General features: G+C 44.0%; 1 protein-coding gene and 1 long non-coding RNA gene across 3 annotated transcripts in view; one reads left to right on the top strand and one right to left on the bottom strand.

The window, feature by feature from the left end:
• Positions 1–8,501, top strand: part of MGAT3 (beta-1,4-mannosyl-glycoprotein 4-beta-N-acetylglucosaminyltransferase) — a 49,628-nt gene extending 41,127 nt beyond the window's left edge. For both annotated transcript variants that reach the window (XM_083573896.1, XM_083573897.1), the window contains exon 2: positions 814–8,501. In XM_083573896.1, the coding sequence (XP_083430022.1) occupies positions 815–2,320 (1,506 nt within the window). In that variant the 5' untranslated portion in view covers position 814 and the 3' untranslated portion in view covers positions 2,321–8,501. The remainder of the gene's footprint in view (positions 1–813) is intronic.
• LOC310743576 lies at positions 3,875–18,877 on the bottom strand. The gene is made up of 2 exons (XR_014539105.1): positions 12,368–18,877; positions 3,875–8,624 (listed from the first exon to the last, which is right to left on the bottom strand). It is a non-coding gene; the product is annotated as an uncharacterized lncRNA (long non-coding RNA).
• Positions 18,878–19,392: the final 515 nt, after the last annotated feature.

The raw sequence follows: 19,392 nt of genomic DNA, 5'->3' as shown, positions 1-19,392 counted from the left end.
TTTAAGTTTGGTAATGAGTTGCAATTCAGCAGCTTCTCTTTCCAGTCTATTTCTGAAATTCCTTTGTAGTAATACAGCTACTTTGAGATCTTGTATAGAATGTCCTGGGAGATTGAAGTGTTCTCCTACTGGTTTCTCTGTCTTGTGATTCTTGATGTCCGATTTATGTCCGTTTATTCTTTGGCGTAAGGATCTGGCAACTTCTGTTTCAGTGTATCTGAAGAAGTGTGCATGCACACGAAAGCTCATACCAAGAACTAACTTAGTTGGTCTTTAAGGTGCTACTGGAAGGAAAAAAATTTTTTGTTTTGACTATGGCAGACCAACACGGCTACCTATCTGTAACTCCTTCTGTGATGTATGTATGATGTTTCTGGGGGTGGTCTCGATCTACAGGGTGGCAATTTCAAAAGTCTTTATAAGGCCTTGCATGCCATTTTTCTGGGTTGCTCCTCTCTCCTGCGGGTGAGGGGAGCACCCTGTTGCAACAGATCAATAAAAATCAAGCTTACTAGCTGTTTTGCTTCTCAATATTTTCTGGTTGGCCTCTGTTATTCTCTCCTACCAATAGGGAACCTGTGTAAGGACTCTATATGGGCTCTTGGATACCCCATAAGGGAAAAGGGCAATTTTTGTTTACAACAGGAGGACCTCTAGCTCATTCTGTGGGGTGGGGTGGGGGGCTTGGCTTCTGCCCCTGATGGCACTGCTGCCTTTTACCCAACCAATGATTAAACAATCTCTGTGGACTAGGAAATATTTAACCCAACTTCTCTCTTTCTCTCCCTTTGTCTTCCCTCCCTCCCATCCCAGGATGAAGATGAGACGCCACAAACTCTTTTTGACTCTGTGCATGGCTGGTCTTTGCCTCATCTCTTTCCTTCACTTCCTGAAGGCCCTCTCCTATGTCACATTCCCCAGGGAGCTGGCGTCGCTTAGCCCCAACCTGGTCTCCAACTTCTTCTGGAACAATGCACCCGTCACACCTCAGGTCAGCCCTGAGCCTGGGGGCCCGGAGTTCCTCCGTACGCCGCTGTACTCCCACTCCCCTCTGCTCCAGCCCCTCTCCCCAAGCAGAGCTGGCGAAGAGCTGCATAGAGCCGAGTTTGTGCTGCCTGAAGACACGGCGGAATACTTTGTGCATACCAAAGCTGGCGGTGTCTGCTTCAAACCAGGCACCAAGGTGTTGGAAAAGCCACTAGCGGGCCGGCCAGAGGAGAAAATAGAAGGAGCTGCTTCGGGGCGGACAGCCCGGAAACCTCTGAGCACCAATGGGACAAAGCGGCGCAAGTGGGTGGAGTGCGTGTGCCTGCCTGGCTGGCATGGGCCTAGCTGCGGGGTGCCCACCGTGGTCCAGTACTCGAACCTCCCCACTAAAGACCGGCTGACCCCACGGGAGGTTCCTCGGAGAGTCATTAATGCCATCAACGTCAACCACGAATTTGACCTCTTGGACGTGCGTTTCCACGAGCTGGGCGATGTGGTAGATGCCTTTGTGGTCTGTGAGTCCAACTTCACCGCATATGGTGAGCCACGCCCCCTCAAGTTCCGCGAGATGCTGCTCAATGGCTCCTTTGACTACATCCGCCACAAGCTGCTCTATGTCTTCCTGGATCACTTCCCCCCAGGCGGGCGCCAGGATGGTTGGATTGCCGATGACTACCTGCGCACTTTCCTGACTCGGGATGGCATCTCCCGCTTCCGCAATCTGCGGCCCGATGACGTTTTCATAATTGACGACGCCGACGAGATCCCGGCCCGCGACGGCGTGCTCTTCCTCAAACTCTACGATGGCTGGACGGAGCCCTTTGCTTTCCACATGCGCAAATCCCTCTACGGATTCTTCTGGAAGCAGCCCGGCACCCTGGAGGTGGTTTCTGGTTGCACGGTGGGGATGCTCCAAACTGTTTACGCCACAGATGGGATTCGCCTGCGCCGGAGGGAGTACTACACCATGCCAGGCTTTCGGCAGTATGAAAACAGCACAGGTCACATCCTGGTGCAGTGGTCACTGGGTAGCCCGCTCCATTTTGCTGGCTGGCACTGCTCTTGGTGCTTTACGCCAGAAGGAATCTACTTCAAACTGGTGTCAGCCCAGAATGGGGATTTCCCCCGCTGGGGTGACTACGAGGACAAGAGGGACCTTAACTATATCCGGGAGCTAATTCGGACTGGCGGGTGGTTTGATGGCACCACCCAAGAGTACCCTGCTGCGGACCCCAAAGAACAAATGTATGCCCCCAAATATCTGTTGAAGAACTACCAGAGGTTTAGTTACTTATTGGAGAACCCTTACCAGAAAGCAGAGGGGGCTGGGTGAGGGGAGTGGGGCTTGCATGGGACTTTATGGAAAAAGGGGGAAGTGGGGTACGTGTTTTGTTTTTCTTCCCCCCCTCTCCACCCACTCCTCTTGGAGAAGTGTGTGTTCTCTCCAGCCTCTGTTTGCCCCATCCCAGAAAATATACTTGGGTGTGTCTGGGTGTGGGGGAGATTCCAAACCATGTAAACAAGGACCAGAGGATGCAGGAACTGGCCCTGAGAAACAGCAGGAGGTACAGCTCCTTCACCTCTCTTGTGGGATGGAAGAAAACTCTTAAGACAGGTAGCGCCTCTCTGTGTGACATGGAGATGAGAAGGAGCACACAGCTGGATGTGTGAGGGTGCAGAAGCCTTGAGTCTTTGTAGTTTAGGTGGGCGTGATGTCAAACTCCATTGCTAAAAGCCAATGTTCATCTGAGTCATTTCAAACCAATGGATGTCCAATTAAGTTCCGCTCTCCTAGCATATTGCCACTTGTTCAGCCCATAGAGGTTATGGACAGAGGTCAGGGTAGATGTGTGGACTCTTCTTGTTTTGGTCATTTCAAGAGCATGTGGTGGTGTTTGGCCAAAGAGCACCGTGTCCCTGGATACAATGCTCTTTATTTGGAGCCAGAACAGGTGGGTGGCAGCTTCACTAGGAAATGTGTGTATAAGTGTGAAAGAACTTTTGTAGGTGACTCCAGGAGTCATGTCTGTCTAGGATATGTATATTTTGCCACGTGTGTTTGTTACATTTGAGTGTGGGTGTGCACACAAACTGGGAGCACGGTAGCACCAAAGAACTCTGCTTTCCACCTGATGATGATGAGCATTCAGGGAAAAACTCTCTGCAAAGTGGCAGGCTATGGAGGTTGAAAAGCTGTCTGGTTTTGCTCATTAAATGGATAGTTTTGGTAGCCAGTCTCAAATGTGGAAGGAACATGACAGTAGGGCTGTAGCCCACAAACTTGCAAAGGGAATGCCCACTGAGGTCCTACTTTCCCTCTTCCACAACAACAAAATGTGCTGTTTACATTTTCAATTAAAACAGTGTGCATGTCATGCTTAAGAGTTGCTTTTAAGGAAAGGGGATATTAGGATGCTAAAGCTACAGCGCCCATCCTACTACTTCTGGAACAGGAGAGGTATAAAGGTACTTGGCTCTATGATGCCACCATTTTGAGGACAGTGCTATATTGGAAGTCTAGCACTTGTACGCCTATAATGTGGTTTGCATAGGCAAGTAGAGGGGACAGGGTGTGTGGCGGATGAGGCTGATGTAAGAGCCAAGCGTTTAAGTATTCCATTTACGGTGTGCATCCTTTCTCCTTTGGTGAAGAGGCTCCACTGTGTCTCTTTTAAGTTACTATATGGAGTCAGGGTGAAATGTATTGTAAACCCCATGTTATGTTTGCTGCTAAGGAAATATATTAAACAGTGAGCTACTATGCTAACTGCAAAAAATGGGTGATGTGTGTGCAGCAATAAGAGGTGCACACAGGTTCCTTGCCACTGGAACAGTATGTTACTCTGATGTGTGGTGTGTGTGTTTTTTTTTTTTCTCTCTCTCTCTCTCTCTCGTTCCCTTTGTCTTTTCTGTCCTTCATTATTCCTGATCCCTATAAAAGACACAGTAAGTGCTGTGTCTTCTTTATAGTTTTGACATCACTCTTAGTGCTTTGTCTCCATGATGTGCTCAGCCAGTTCATGCTCTACCATTTTCATGTGATGAAATCCCTTTGCATTGACTCTTCTTTTTTGGTGCAGCTGCTGGTCTTGTGAATGCTTGGATAGCTCAAGATGATTACACCTCTTCTAGTGGCAAACTTTCTGGCCTGTGGGTTTGAGCCAAGGGGTGGAGGGAGAAGTGGCTCCCTGTACCAACCAAAGTCATCTTGCGTTTAGCCATGTGCCATGTAAAAATGGTTGTATGAATTGACCTTTATGCCTTTAAAATGAAGGAAATTCCGGCCTAAAGCTGAGCTCACTTGAAGCCCCTTTTCTTTTTGTTGGATGGGTGAATGGATTGGCTGGTGATGCCAACCTAACTCTGTGCACCACTCTAAGGCAATGCTAAATTTTGTACATGGCTCCTTTCTCTGTTGAAGCATTAGACCACCCTTCTCTAACCTGGTGCCCTTCAAGTATTGTTGGATTCAAACTCCCATCATCCCTGACCATTGGCCATGCTGGCTGGGGCTGATAGAAATTACAGTCCAAAACTTCTTGAGGCCACCGTGTTGGGGAAGGCTGCACTAAAATGACCCATGGAATGGGCTGCATGCTTTTTCTCTGAGAAGATCTTCATTGGGTTAAAGGAGAGGGATCCTGAACCATACTGGGTACAGCGGGCACAGTGGGGTGTAGAGTTGATGGAGCAGATCTCAATCGGCTATTCCAAAATGTATGTGCAGCAATAGCAAAGGAGCTGCTGGTGACAAATGGAGGTTAGTTAAGCACCATTGGTTCCCAGTACTGCCATACAAAGGCCCACTACACAGAGGGAATAGTTTTCTTTCAGTCTTGGGAGGAAATGGGAATCTAGGCTTTGACCTTCAGCTCTCATGACCCAGCCTGCCTAACACAATCGTTGCAGTATGTTCCTTCACTACTGATGTGTGTTGAGAGGCAAGGGAGGGGGAGGGGGGAGAGATGGGCTCCAGCTCTTGGGACATGGAGAATGTGCGCTTTAGCTATGCTGCAGTGCTTGGTTGTGAGCCTGCAGCGTATTGGGACAAAATTCAGAAAAATAGCCCGTCAAGAAATGAGGACCAAGGGGATGACTTCACCATATCTTCAGCACTGTGCTGCTTTCCTGCAAACCGAGCTCCTTCCTCCAATCCAGCCCGCTGTTCATTTCAGTCCTTGCACTTGCTCTACAGGGCATGCTTTGTGCACATCTAGGGCTTTCACAATTACTGCTCATGAATTCGTAATACTCCCATCACTGCTGTCTCTAGGCTCCATCTGTCACGGAAAAGCGCAACACACACAGACAGCGAGGCTGTTCCTAGCCCCGTTATACTTTCCGCAACTCTCCCCCTTCCTTGGGGTGGGGGGGTTTGCCCCCCCCCGCCCCGTTGTGTGCAAGCAACAGATCCCATTGTAATTGGATAAGTTAGCGCTGAATTCCTTTGGGACACTGAAAGAACTCTTTGTTCTGGTCCCCTTCTTTGACTGCACCAAAGTGAAACTTGAAACTGACCTCTTGGGTTGGGGGTAGGGGAAGAAAAGGAGAATTTACAGTAAAAGCTTTGCTTTTTAAAAAATAGGACTGCCTTTTGCGTATGATTTTTTTTTTAACATTTCCAGTTTAAGAACCCTCTATTTAATTATTTATTATGTAGTGGGAACAGAGTCCCACATTAAGGAACTTTGCACTAATAGAAAAGCCTTTGGACTTCTGCATTCCGGTAGGGGGTGGCCAACAGTGGCTAAAGGAGAAACAACGTTGGGGAAGTATCTTGGCAAGCCAGTAATTTGGGCACCTAATTTTACCCCTTGACTTGCAGAGTCAGTGGAAAATGAGCAAGTCAAATATTAAATGTGTATGCAACAGGTAGAAGAGGAGAGCTCTGAGATTATTGAAGAACCTGCCCTAATGGAAGAACCTTTAGGCACAATTGTAGAGGAACCAATGTAGAAAAATCAGGGTGTGCACACCCTCCATCTTGTAACAAGACTGTATCCAGCTGGTATCACTTAGAGAATCTGAGATCCTTGCACATCATTACAAATTAAGGGTCCGTCCCCACTTCCGCTTGTCCCCTGCTTTCTAGCCAGAGGTCTGAGTGATTTTGCCGAATGTGGTTTGTTCCAATTCAGCACTAAACTATGGGTTTTCCCGTGAGAAAGCAGTAGGGCAGACAGAAGTGTGGATGAGCCCATGGTGTGGTTGGTGGGCAAAGCCAGCCTCATTTTGGAGTGTGTCAGTGGCTGCATACTAATGAGTAGCTGATGCTGTGCAAGTGGATATTTAGTGCCTGCCCCTCCATCAGTTTAATGTATACACAGCATTTGTGTTCAGATTGCAGCTGCAGTGACGTCGTGTCTTAACTGTATTGATGAGTGTTTGGAAAGAACTTTGGTTTTTAGAATAACTCATGCCACTTCAAATGGGCAAAGGGTGGGCTGACTTAAAAGTATTAGCAGAATTCTTTCCTGCTATGCAGAAAGGTTTGGAGCAGTCTTTGTTATAGTGCTGCATAATTGCTACTTGCAAGTGTACCAATAGTACTATAACCATCATGATGCACTATCCCAATGAATGCCAGCATATAACTTGTAGCAGAGCTAGCTTGAGTCTCCTCTCTCCATGAATAGCTGGAGGAAGTTGGGGAGTATCTCTTTCCCATTTTCCCCACAACAGACCCACCTCACTTATCCCTAGTAGACCTCCAGAAGTATTGTCATGGCCAGTGACAGCAACTATGGCCAGTAACTGTGGAGAGAGTGCCCACTTTGTAGACAGGATTTAGAGGATAACTTCCCATTTGTTCAGAGAAGCTCTGTCTCCCATAGTGCCACATTCCACTGTCTTCAAACCTGATTTGTACAAAATGAGGTTGTGAAATTGGTCTTCGACTCTACCTCTTTTTAAGTTGCAAGGTATGTGGGGGGTTGAATGCTTTTCCTTATCTGAAAACAAAACTAACTTCCCTGTGTGAGAGAAAGATGTGAGGGAGAAGAATTATAGCCACCATAGACTTTTCTATGATTTGTTTGTTTTGTGTCTCTAGGGATTCCTACCCACCCTCACCAATGAGATAGCACTCTGCTATAAGATCCCATAGCTGCAGTACGAAATGGGTATGGTCCAGGAACAGTTTCCTCATCTTATCTGCTCTTTATATGAACTAAGCATTAGAGAAGAGCTCCTTTGACCTACTTGTAAACATCGTTTCACCCCTTGACCAATACAGGCAGCAACATATGTGACTGGTTATCAATTTGTACTAATTCTTACTCATATTCATATGTTCTCTGTGACCTTGGGGGCTACTTCACACCTTATCCAGTTACAAGGGACAAAGTTGGCACTGCGCAGAGAGCTGGATAGGCTGTTCTTTTTAGTTCTGTGTATCTGTATGGAAGAGATATTTTCTCTCTGCTGTGTAGCTCCTTGTCTTCCCGGTACTGTCATTAAGACTGGGTATTCAGCTGCTGAAAAAGGAAAACTGGAAGATTCATAACTTCTTTTCTATAGCAGGCACATAAGGATGTTCTGAAGCATTTCTGGTGAAACTACGGCATTTTCATTGCGAATCTAGAGCTCAGACTTGAAATACCATTAATTTTCACTCGTTGCCTGCTCCTAGGCAGTTGCCGAACTTCATTTCTCTGTCTGTCCTCTACTGGTGGAGATCTGGAGTAATCGTGGAAGTAGTCACACTCTGGATTGGATTGGAAGGGACAAGGTGCCATGGCTTTATAGACCTTAAACTGAATGGTTTGGGGAAAAGGAATGGTATTCCACTCAACCTTTGGAGCTCTTTTCAAACTCTGAAGGATCTTAAAAAGGGAAAATATGGAGTTGATGAGTTTTGTTGGGGGGAAGAGGGGGAGGCATTATGGGCCATAACCACGCTATAAAAGTAGGGCTGGGAAACCAGTGGCCCTCCACATGATGTTGGAGTCAACCACCAGCTACCCCAGCCAGCATGGCCAATGGTCTGGGGTGATGGCAGTGGTAGTCTAATAACATCTGGAAGGCTATGACTTTGCCACCCCTGCCATAAAGAAGCTAGAGAGAATTTTGAAGCAGAACTCTCTCATAGGTGGGGGTGGGGGGAACAAGGCTGGTAAATCAGCCTAAAAGAGACATGAAGAAAAACCTGCAACAAGGGTGCACACCACTATCCAGCATGATTCCTGAGGGAACAATTGAGCAGCATTCTACCGTGGAAAGTCCTGAAAATAGCTCATTTCTTAAAGAAAGGATACGGGATCTCTTGTCCCAGCACAAAGAAATAGCTTTTGTGCCCCCTGTTGGCTAAGGAATACATGGGACTTGCCAAATAAGTTGAAGAAGCCCTTTAAAGTCTAATTTATAAATACCAATTATTAATAATTTTTTTGTAAGGGAAAAATCAAAGTGTACATTCTGAAATCATTTTCTCTGTAAATGGTTGGATTTCATTTCACCCTTAAAGGGATGTTTAAAGGAAGAAATAAAACAAATTACAAACCATGAAAGGGAAATGAGCATGTGTGGTGGTTTTATTTCCAACTGAAACTGGAAGATGTCCGTGGAAGAGGAGAGGGGAGCTTGCTTGTTTCCTTCAGCTTGGAACTTACTGTGTTTGTATATTCCTTCCTTTTAGCCTGAAAGCACAATTGCCCAGTCAACTGAGGAAGCCTATGCACAGTTAAAGATATTTTGTGTTTTCTCCATAAGAGGATATAGCAGAGTATGTAGCCACTTGCAACCACATGCTTCCCAACTGGATATATACATGTATACCCCTCCCCTGAATATTCCACGCATTATTGTCAGACAAACGGGAATGAGAGATTTGGTGCCATGCATCCATCTCAACTGTCTCTGACAGGAGAAGGAGCAAATGAGACAAAATCCAAAATCTGTGGTAATAAATGACATATGACTACAATATATACACAGCAGGTGAATGAATAAGTGAATTATTGCACAGTCTTTAGATAAAAGTTCAGTTAGTCATTGGAGGCTTTCTTAACAGCTGTCTTAAAATAGGATAAGTTCATACTATGCAGCAACATTTTTCCTTCCTTCTGCAAATAATCCACCTATGGTAAATGCCTGCTTATTTGTTAGGACCCATTCATCGCCAGCAATACTTCCCTTCCTCTTTCTCCCTTCAATCCCTGGATCAGTTTTGCAACTACTTATATACAATTAAAATTAATTGAGTGAACAAACGTCTTCCTCCGCACCATGTACCTCTCTAAATCAAATCTCAGGTCATCTAAAGCACACAAAACTGTTTACATAGGTTATTAATGAGAGAGAAGGATTAGGAAGCGCATACATAGATCAACCTATTCAAGCAAACTTCAGTTAACAGACAATAGGTGATATTGCATGAACTCCTCCTTATAAGAACAATTCTATGCCATGTTTTCTGCTGCCTGACACTACTTCATAGTATGAATTGCCCAGTGTCCTGCATGGAGTAATTTACTCACTTCTTGAAATGATAACATGGGTTCAATTCCCCTTCATGTAGGATTGCAAATGTTAGTTTATCTTTTGCTATGCGTAGCAAGTAGCAGTGCCATCTGAACCACGTCTGCTCAGACGTAAGCCCTATTGAATTCAATGAGGTTAGGATTTCAATCTAATACGACTAGGTGAGGAAATGCTGGTGTGTACAGATGATTCAATCATAGATACCTGCTATGGGTACAAAGCCTAGGTAGGGGCTGGGCGAGACTGTTGCCTAACAAGAGCTATTGCCAGTCTGTGGACCAATAATCAGCTAAGTGGACCAATTGACTCTCTTGGTATAAGTCAGATTCCTATGTTCCTAAATGCAGCTTAAAGTGACTCCACTGATGGAGGAAAATAGCAGTGACAAAAGAGGAACAGTGTGAAACTTTTGGTCCAGACAATAGATCTTATCCCCAGAGAACTGAAGGTTCACATTTTCTCTTTGCGTCCTCCTTTTGCAAAGCTATTGATTTTATGGCTCACTGTCTCAGCTCCAGGTTTGTAGGTAACAACTTCAGAGAAAGGGATTTGGTGCCATTATTAAACCTGTAAATATTCAGCCTGTTAACAGCAGCCCTGCTTCTGTGGCAAACTTTGCAAGTTGGGATCTTAATTGCATTTTAAAACTTTTGCACTGTGCAATTATTCCTTTATGAAATAAAATAAGCTCAATATTTTACACTCCACAGAAATGGTTTCAATATTGCTTGGGCATTTAGGAAAAGTGTTTTAAAAAATCATAGGTTTCAATTTCATGCTGTATGACAGCCAAAGTGGTTATTACTACCCGACTTATGATAACACTCTAGGAGCTGATAAAGCAAGTAAGACTGAACTGGCTTACTGCTGAAGTCACCAGCGCCTTTAGTTTATTTTGATCCTTCTGAGACAGCATATCACAAAGCATTCTCAGTGCAGCATGAGGAAGGAGGCGCTTCCATCTTCCTATCCCTCCCACCATTGTGAGGAGGGAGGCTAATGCCATTTGTTTCTGGAAGTGTCTAACAAGCAGGGACAGTTCTGACATGGCATCCAAAGGAAAACACCTCCAAGACAAAGGTAACAAGTATACACAAAAAGTATCAGGTGTTATAAAAATAAGTGAACAACAAACCAACAACACCAGAACTGGCTTATGAATATAAAGAACAATTTTTCTGGAATAAGCATAAAAGGTAAAGGGACCCCTGACCATTAGGTCCAGTTGTGACCGACTCTGGGGTTGCAGCGCTCATCTCGCTTTATTGGCCGAGGGAGCCGGCGTACAGCTTCCAGGTCATGTGGCCAGCATGACTAAGCCGTTTCTGGAGAACCAGAGCAGCGCACGAAAACGCTGCTTACATTCCCGCCGGAGTGGTACCTATTTATCTACTTGCACCGTGACGTGCTTTCAAACTGCTAGGTTGGCAGGAGCAGGGACTGAGCTCACCCCGTTGCAGGGATTCAAACCACCAACCTTCTGACGGCAAGTCCTAGGCTCTGTGGTTTAAACCACAGCGCCACCTGCGCTATGCTATGCTCAGAAATTCTAGTCCTTATTGCATGGGTAGTACTGTTAACATATAAAATCCCACAAGCACAGCTGTGTTATGACATATTTATCACATACATAACCAGTACAGCAACAAGAGAGACACTGGTACATTCTATATTTATGAGTATCTCTAGGCTTGGTTATGCACATTGCACTTTAGTTTGCTCATTGTCTAGTTGGTTTATGAGGGTATATACTTATTCCAGTAAAAATGTTCTTTATATTCATAAGCCAGTTCTGGTGTTGTTGGTTTGTTGTTCAAAGGTAACAAGTAACCTGTATGTTTATAGCTACTATGGCTGTTTGGGAGTGGTGATTGTTGTGCGACCTACTCTGAACCTACTGATTCTACTGAACCTACTGCAGGGATGGGCATTGTCCTTTTGTGGGCTGTGGGTGATTTGACACACCTGAGCCTCACCAGCAACTGTCTGAAAGTGCTCATACTGCTCTATTAAGACATCTGGTACCAGACCAGTGCTCCTTCCACCCTGGACCTCTGTTTATCACAAAGGAACAATTTAAGCAAATGTTTATTCAGAAGGTCTGGTTTCATGCATAAAACCTCCCATCTGGTAGTGCCATTACAGCATGCACAAATTTCCAACACCATGTACAAAAAGAAATCTTAGAGCCAGTGGGAGGAAGCTTGTTTGTTCCTTCTGGATTCCAAAGAATCAGACGGAAACTGTCTTATATATAGTTGCTCATTAGGGGCTCTCCTTCTTGCTAGATAGCACTGCACACATTCTTCAAATAAGAATGAAATAAATAGGCATATGTTGTATTTCTGGAGTTGTACAAAACATCTATTGATCGGATGCATTCAGAAAATGGAAACAAACCCTCTAAAAATAGCTAAGCCCATTGCTTAAAAATGTATACGCCACAGCTCTCTCAGCCTAAAGAGAATCTCTGTGGCATACATAAAGCTGTATTAGGGCTTACCTCTGAGCCAGTCAATAAAGTGCAAAATGAGAAGAAGCCCACGCACTGGCATGCTTAAGTATTTTGCAGCCCAGCAATGGGATTACTTAAGGGCCTGAAGTTAAGCACATGCCCAAATGCTTTGCTGAATTTGGGTTGTACACTGTTGGGAACATTATGATCTGAAGAACTAAATATAACTTTATACTGCAATCTAAAGAGCTGGAAAGATTGTGTCAATAAAGCAAAGCCCTCCCAAGTTTATGGGATTTCCATACACTCTGCTTAGTAAAATTCTGAGTAAAGAAATTATTTTCAGTCACTTCCTCCCACCTCCCCTGCTCTTCTGCTAATGGCTACAGCTTCAGTTCCAGATAATAAAATGTTTTCAGCAATAGTGCTAACGGTTTATTTTACCTAATCATGGTGCTTTCATCCAGGCACTTCACTCTGAGAAGCAAGCCACAGCTCACCAGTGACAGGTTGTTCTTAAGCAGTTCCAAGCACAGATCCCAGATGGTTTCAGACAACAAATAGAAATGCAATCACTGCTGCAGTGCATTTCTATGCACATACTTAGTAGGAAGAAAGTCCCATAGGACCTCAGACAGTAAGCATGCTTAGGAATGGGCTGTGTATGATGTGTTTAAGTGTGCATATACATTAGTGCCGTAAGGCTAAGCTCTTCAATCTTCCTCATCTCCTCTCCCAGCTACACTGCACATTGAGAAGAGAAGTGGTTAGCAAAGAAGGAAAGGGACTGTGATCTGTTGTCTCATTGGTGGAGGGAGATTCTGGAGCTCAGGGCAAAGATTGTTGGGCCAGACTAGAGGGAAGAATGGTAGCTGCAGGACTTGTTGAGGGATGGAAGGCAAAGAAGGCAGTGCTTCTGTTCATTCTGCAAATACTTCAATTATGTGGCTCAAAAGCTAATAAACTTTGCCACTCCTACTTAAGAGCAGAAGACGAGCCTAACAGACTTGGGACACAGACCCATGACACAAATTTGCTAATAAAATAATTGCATACACAAATTTATATGTATAGATACTTCTGGGAAAATCAAGATGATGGGTGGCTGGGGGTCTCATCAACACTGTGCTTTGCCATGTGCTCAGCCACTTTGTAAGAAAATAAAAATAAGTTTTTAAAAAGAAGGTGAAAGGGGAAGGAAACAGGGGCTTGGTGCAGAAGATCTGGCCCCCCTGAGCCACTTCTTAGCAGTGCATCTGAGGAACACTAAAGAACCAAGTCTGCCTTAACAATTGCTGTGCATCTTCCCACCGTATTCAAGCAAGCAAGATTCTCAGCTCTAAACCAGTGCAATGCAATCAGAAATGGAAAAAAAATATTTTCATTCTTTGCAAACTGTTTTTAATGGATGCAGATCAATGGCAGCTAGTAAACATGACACCTTACCATTTGTAAGACAGTTGTTTTTAAGCAATTAAAAAAAATAAAAACCCAGACAAGCTACATACAACGCATAACAAATCTCCAGCGGAAACCTTAAGCTGCCAGTGCTGCCAACAAATGTTACTAGCACATTGAAATCCCATTCAGCACAAGCTCAAAAACAGTTAGTGCATTTTTGCCTCCTAATCAACATACCAGAAGAGAACATTCAACTTCTGGTTCCATCCCAACCAAAGTAGCAAGCACTCCCTTAGCTGCAATGTGGTAGAGGAGCTGCTTCAGTCCAAACCCTCCACTGGCACTAACTCACACTACTGGCCTGTAAATCCAGATGTGAACCAGTCCCTGCATAGCATCACACCCAGGCTTTAGTACTCTCACCACAGCCACACCAGTAGAGCAGACAACTCGGTCCCAAATAAAGGAATGGTACAAAAATACCATACCAAATTCTAAAAAATATCTAGGACTCACAGGAACCTGGGAGAAGGAAAAGTGATATTGTTGCTGAATATATGATTTGGTATTGAGATAACCAAATGCTCTGTTTATGTATGTCTGGTAAAATTACCCTGGGCCATAATTTGGCTGCTGTGTCATGTTTGTGACATGCTTAACTTCCAAAACTATGGCAATTGCCTAAAACTTGATTTAATAATATTTTAAACTGGGCTTCTTGTTTTCAACATGATCACAAAACAGGTGTCTGTAAGAGAATAATTTGAGTTGCTGCTCAAATCACTCCTCCCCACCTTTCACTACTTTTCTTTTCTTTTGTTCTGAGGATATACTATTTTTGTATTTGTGCATACACACTTTTTCTTATACAAAAGAAAAAGTTCCCAGGAAGAACAAAGTTCCCATATAAGAACAAACATTTCTAGCCTGTGATATTAATTCACAATGGGCAAAATGGAGACTTTTGGGGTACAATACCCATTGCCATTCAATTTTAACATTTAAATAATAACCAGGTATTGCACAAGCATTATATTTAGTTGATTCATATAAGGCTTGCACAATAGGTCTTGTGCAAAACCTCCTTATTAGTATTCTTTTAAAAAAGCCCACTATATATGTAGATTACAGTCTATGAGACAATGTGTCACGCTTACTGTGTAAATGAGAGAATGGCTCCTCTGAACTGATGTGCTTTTAGTAAGCATTAATCTGTAAAAATGGGTGCTTTTCATCTGGTATCAGGCTGCAGGAAACAAAATGGCTAGGCTGTGCCCAGATAAGGAGTAAAGGGAAGTGTGGGTGTGATGACAGAGAGTAGCCCCTGAAACATCACCAGAATATGACAGACCCATTCACTCCAAACAATACTAATGAGCTTCCACACGAACAGTGACTGCAAATGTGTAATGGGTTGTTTTTATTAGCTGGAGTAAGGGGAAATCCAGATTAAATGTCAAAAAAGGGGAGTATTGGCATTTTGATGATATCACAATGGAGATGCTGTGAAAAACATGTGTGGATAAGAGCAGAATCAATTCCACAATAAATTCCAGTTTGGAAACACCATCTCACAGTTCTCCAGTCTCAGGAATCAACATTTAATGCTTGGGACCACAATGACCACTTTGTGGGGACACAGGTGGCGCTGTGAGTTAAACCACAGAGCCTAGGACTTGGCGATCAGAAGGTTGGCAGTTCGAATCCCCGTGACAGGGTGCGCTCCTGCTGCTCGGTCCCTGCTCCTGCCAACCTAGCAGTTCGAAAGCACATCACAGTGCAAGTAGATAAATAGGTACCGCTCCAGCAGGAAGGTAAATGGCGTTTCCGTGTGCTACTCTGGTTCGCCAGAAGCAGCTTAGTCATGCTGGCCACATGACCTGGAAGCTGTACGCTGGCTCCCTTGGCCAATAAAGCGAGATGAGAGCCGCAACCCCAGAGTCGGCCACGACTGGACCTAATGGTCAGGGGTCCCTCTACCTTTACCTTTAACCATCTTTTGACTCCATAGTCGTTAAGGTGCGGTTAATAAACTAATGAATTACTGATACCAATGCTTGTGAACCACTATGAACACTCTAAAGTGCTGTAGAAATGATAAGCATAATAGTCTTTACTACCCAAGCAGCAAGATCAGCACAGGTTTCCACATGCCACATTGTTCCTACTTTGCTTGGCACTACAGTGGGAGAACTTGCCAGTCTAGTGTAGATGCCCTCTTCTTACCTTTTGACAGTACACTGAGGAAGTCATTACTTTGTCTCTCATTTCGACAGAAACAACCTGCACAGAATTCCTTTACAAATCATGTTGCACAGAGCTCAGGTTTTCAGATAAAAAACAAAAACAGGTTGCTCATGGCTACCAGTTTTCAGCAATGTGCAGTTGGAAGCAAGTATTCAACACACTCTTGGCTTTGCATTTGCCTCCTTAGGCAACCCTGAGAATACATCCTAGAACACACTATAGAATCCTGATGTGTAACAGGTTTCATGCAAGTGAATCCACAAGGAAAGGATTCCCTGGACGTAGCACACTTGAAGGCCACTAACCTTCACTAAGCCCCTGAAAAATGCTTCTGCATAGTCGGTGCCATTTTTCTAGAAAAAGAGATGCTGGAACTCACCATGAACGCCTCCCTTGTTCTCTTAGAATGGCAATGATGCCCACCTGAGAGGTGTCGGAACAGAGTTCTGGCTGAAAAAAAGCCCTGGAAATCATAATGATTGTGTGGTTCCTCAGTCTTATATGCATTAATTGGAATTAAGGACCTCAGTGAAAATTACTTCCAAGCATCCAATTATGAGGAATATGTACATTCTCATGAATACTGGATATTTCTGTTGGAAGGATGCCTTCTGCAGTGTCCATGTACTCCTTATGTACAACTACGCATTCCCCTGTATCCCCCACAAAGATATTATACTCAAATTAGTTGTGCAAGACTATACCAGATTTTTCATAGGCCTGCTCTCTAGAAAGGAAGTAATCCAGCTCTCTAGTTTAGACAGAGACACCCTGGAAAGTGATGGTGTGGGCCCTTCTCTGTTAACAAAAAAAAATCAGGAGCAGGGTAGGATACACATTCTTCTTAAAAGAGAGTGATCCATAAATCCCATGGACTCTGCAGTTTAACCCTGGTGAGAATATCCAAGTTTAAAGTTCATTATACAGAACTGTTTGCATGTGCATAAAGCTATGGGCAGAAAGTGAACCATATCACCACCTTCCAAATTTGAAGCAATGCTGACACCAGTGCAGGTTGTAATTCCTGTTTCATAGGAAAACATACGCTGAAAAAGAGCAGGAGGATTTACTACCACCCCCCTTTTTGTTCTTTTTAATCACCCTGAGCCATAAATGTCTCAGCAACCTCTTCTTCCATCCGGGCTCATGGACCTGCAACCAAGTCCACAATGCTTTGCTCTTCTCACAGAAGTGGAAGGAGTTTATTTGTAGCACTTATTGTGCTGCTGACCTTCCCACAATTTCTAATCAAAAATGCTATTCTCAAGAATAGTGTGTCAGCAATGAGCTTTCAAGAAAACAACCAGAAGGCGGCACCATTGAGCTGAGCTGAACATGAGGGGTGGGAGGAGGAGGACAGTCAGCTCTTGCGCATAACGGGAGCCTTCCATGCTATTCTTTCCTATATCTGTGGTCTCGAGTCCTTCTCTAGAATATCACAATCATTTACAAAGCAACAGTGCTTCTTGAGCACCACTTGCAGACTGTGATTGCTGTTGTCAGAACCCTCTGTATGTGGGGCAAAACTGACGGAAATGCATAGGGATTAATGTAACAACGGAATTAATGTAGTAGGCTGGATTAGGGTCTCCGTTTTGCTGCTGCTTTGAAATTGGACCCTCTATCAAAAACAAGCACACACAATAAATAAACAAGGATTACCTTCCCCCTTCCCCAGGCAGTGTTTCATATTGCACCCCACCCCCCACTCTGCAATGCTGGTGTACATTTAAATGCCTCACAGCAAGCACCAATTCAATAGCAGAGATGCACTTCTGGGGGGAAAAGCTTCTCCCATTGCATTTCTACCTGTTATGTTTTAAGGCAGGGGTGGACACTCCTTTTTTTAAGGTGAGTAGTAATTTGATAGGGACTGCAGGCAGTGGGTCAAGTCATAGTTGATGCCCTGCTATTCTTTTGTTGCTTTGTTATTGGCTGTTTTGTGGATTTTATTTATTTATTTGTTTATTTATTTATTTAAATGTCAATTGTACTTGTTTAATTGTGGCAATTTTATAACCCACCCAGGGACTATTTGGTGAAGGGTGGGCTATAAGTATAGACAATAATAAATATGTTTTGGGGGGGTCTATGGACCACAATAAAGCTGTGTGTGTGTGTGAATAAATAAACATAAAAAGCTGCTTCAATTTTCATCCTAACTACTTCATATTAGAATTCCCAAACCTATGCAGTTCTACTTAGATGTAACCCACACTGAGTTTGATGGGGTTACGCACAGATAAGAATATACAGAGGATTTGTTTTTAGTTTGAAGGATCAATACAGCTACTGTTTGGGAATGAAAGTGGAAGTAATTACTTTTTTTACTTCAGTGTGTTTTATAGCACATACGCACAGCAGAGGCCTACCAATTTGTTCTTGGGCAGCTGGGGAGAAAATGAACAGCACAATTCTAACCATGCCTACTGAGAAGTAAGGCCTAGGACTGAAAACTTATTCTTCCCAAGCCATACAACTAGAAAAGGTTTAAAACATCAGTTCATTTTTTATCAAATATACGGTAATACTATCATGGGGGCATGCATGACATAACACAAATTTAGAGAGAATAGTCATGGTGAAGCTTTCCACATAATTGTATTTTCCACACAGGGAAACGCTTTAACCTGTTGAATTTCTCCCTGCCATACAGCTGTTAAATACACAAGAACTTCCCTTCCTTTCCAAATGTCAACCCTAAACCAAAGCCTCAGTTGCCATCCTGTGCCCACTTACCTGGGAGTAACCCCCATTAATCACAAAGATACTTCTGGGTAGAAATACAGTATATACCATTGTTAACTATGCAGTGAATTCTTAATGAGTGTCTGGTCTTTAGTTCCTGCAAAACAGAAGATGTGTCTAAGCCCCTTTGCAAAGTTTTCACATTTGCCTTTTGGGAAGAAGAGGGATTCTTTAACATTCATCCATGCTTATTGTATACTATGATTTGCAGAAAGAAACTTCTAGGGACTATGCAATGTCAGGTGAACCCAGCCCAAGAAAGATGCATCCTGGTTGCTGGGAAAAGGAAGTAAAATTCCAGGGAGATTCCAGGGAGTAGGAAATAAGCAGAATCAATAAACAGGAGGGTAAACCAGCAGCTCTTTAGGACCTCAGAAATGTCTATCCAAACCAACTCACTTATAAATCATAGCTCTGACTTCTTTCATTGCTTAAAAACACTGACAAGCAGGAGCAGCCAAGAGGCTACAACTGCATTGCCCAAGTCAACAAAGCAATGTAAACCAAAAGGCCAGCTGCTTTTATCCTCGATCAGGCACATAGCCAAAGACATGATGCGGACATAATGTACATTGTTCTCCTCATCCTCTACTAATCTCCACAATAGGTAAGGTAAAAGGTAAAGGACCCCTGGACGGTTAAGTCCAGTCAAAGGCGACTATAGGGTTGCGACGCTCATCTCAATAATCCTGTGAGGTAAGTTTAAACTGAGAGGAAGTGGCTGGCCCAAGGTTACCCACTGAGCTACATAGCCAAATGGGCATTTGAACCCTGGTTTCCCAGGTCCTAGTCTGACAGTAACCACTATACCACACAGGCCACCAGTTCTGGGCAGGAGGACCAGTTCCAACAGCTCTACTCTTACGAATGAGCAAGACTGCAACCCATTTTCCTAGGAGGAAATCCCACTGAATTCCTTGGGAATTATTCCTGCAGGGTGGACACGGCTAGTACTGCAGCCTCTTTTTAGTCATGCCTAAGAATTGACCTAAGAATGCCTAAGAAGGGACGCGGGTGGCGCTGTGGGTTAAACCACAGAGCCTAGGACTTGCCGATCAGAAGGCCGGCGGTTC

This window comes from Podarcis filfolensis, assembly GCF_964270895.1.
Source record: "Podarcis filfolensis genome assembly, chromosome: 10".
In the NCBI taxonomy this organism is placed as follows: Eukaryota; Metazoa; Chordata; class Lepidosauria; order Squamata; family Lacertidae; genus Podarcis; species Podarcis filfolensis.
Note: the sequence above shows the minus strand (reverse complement) of the source record. Positions and strands in the feature narration are given on the sequence as shown.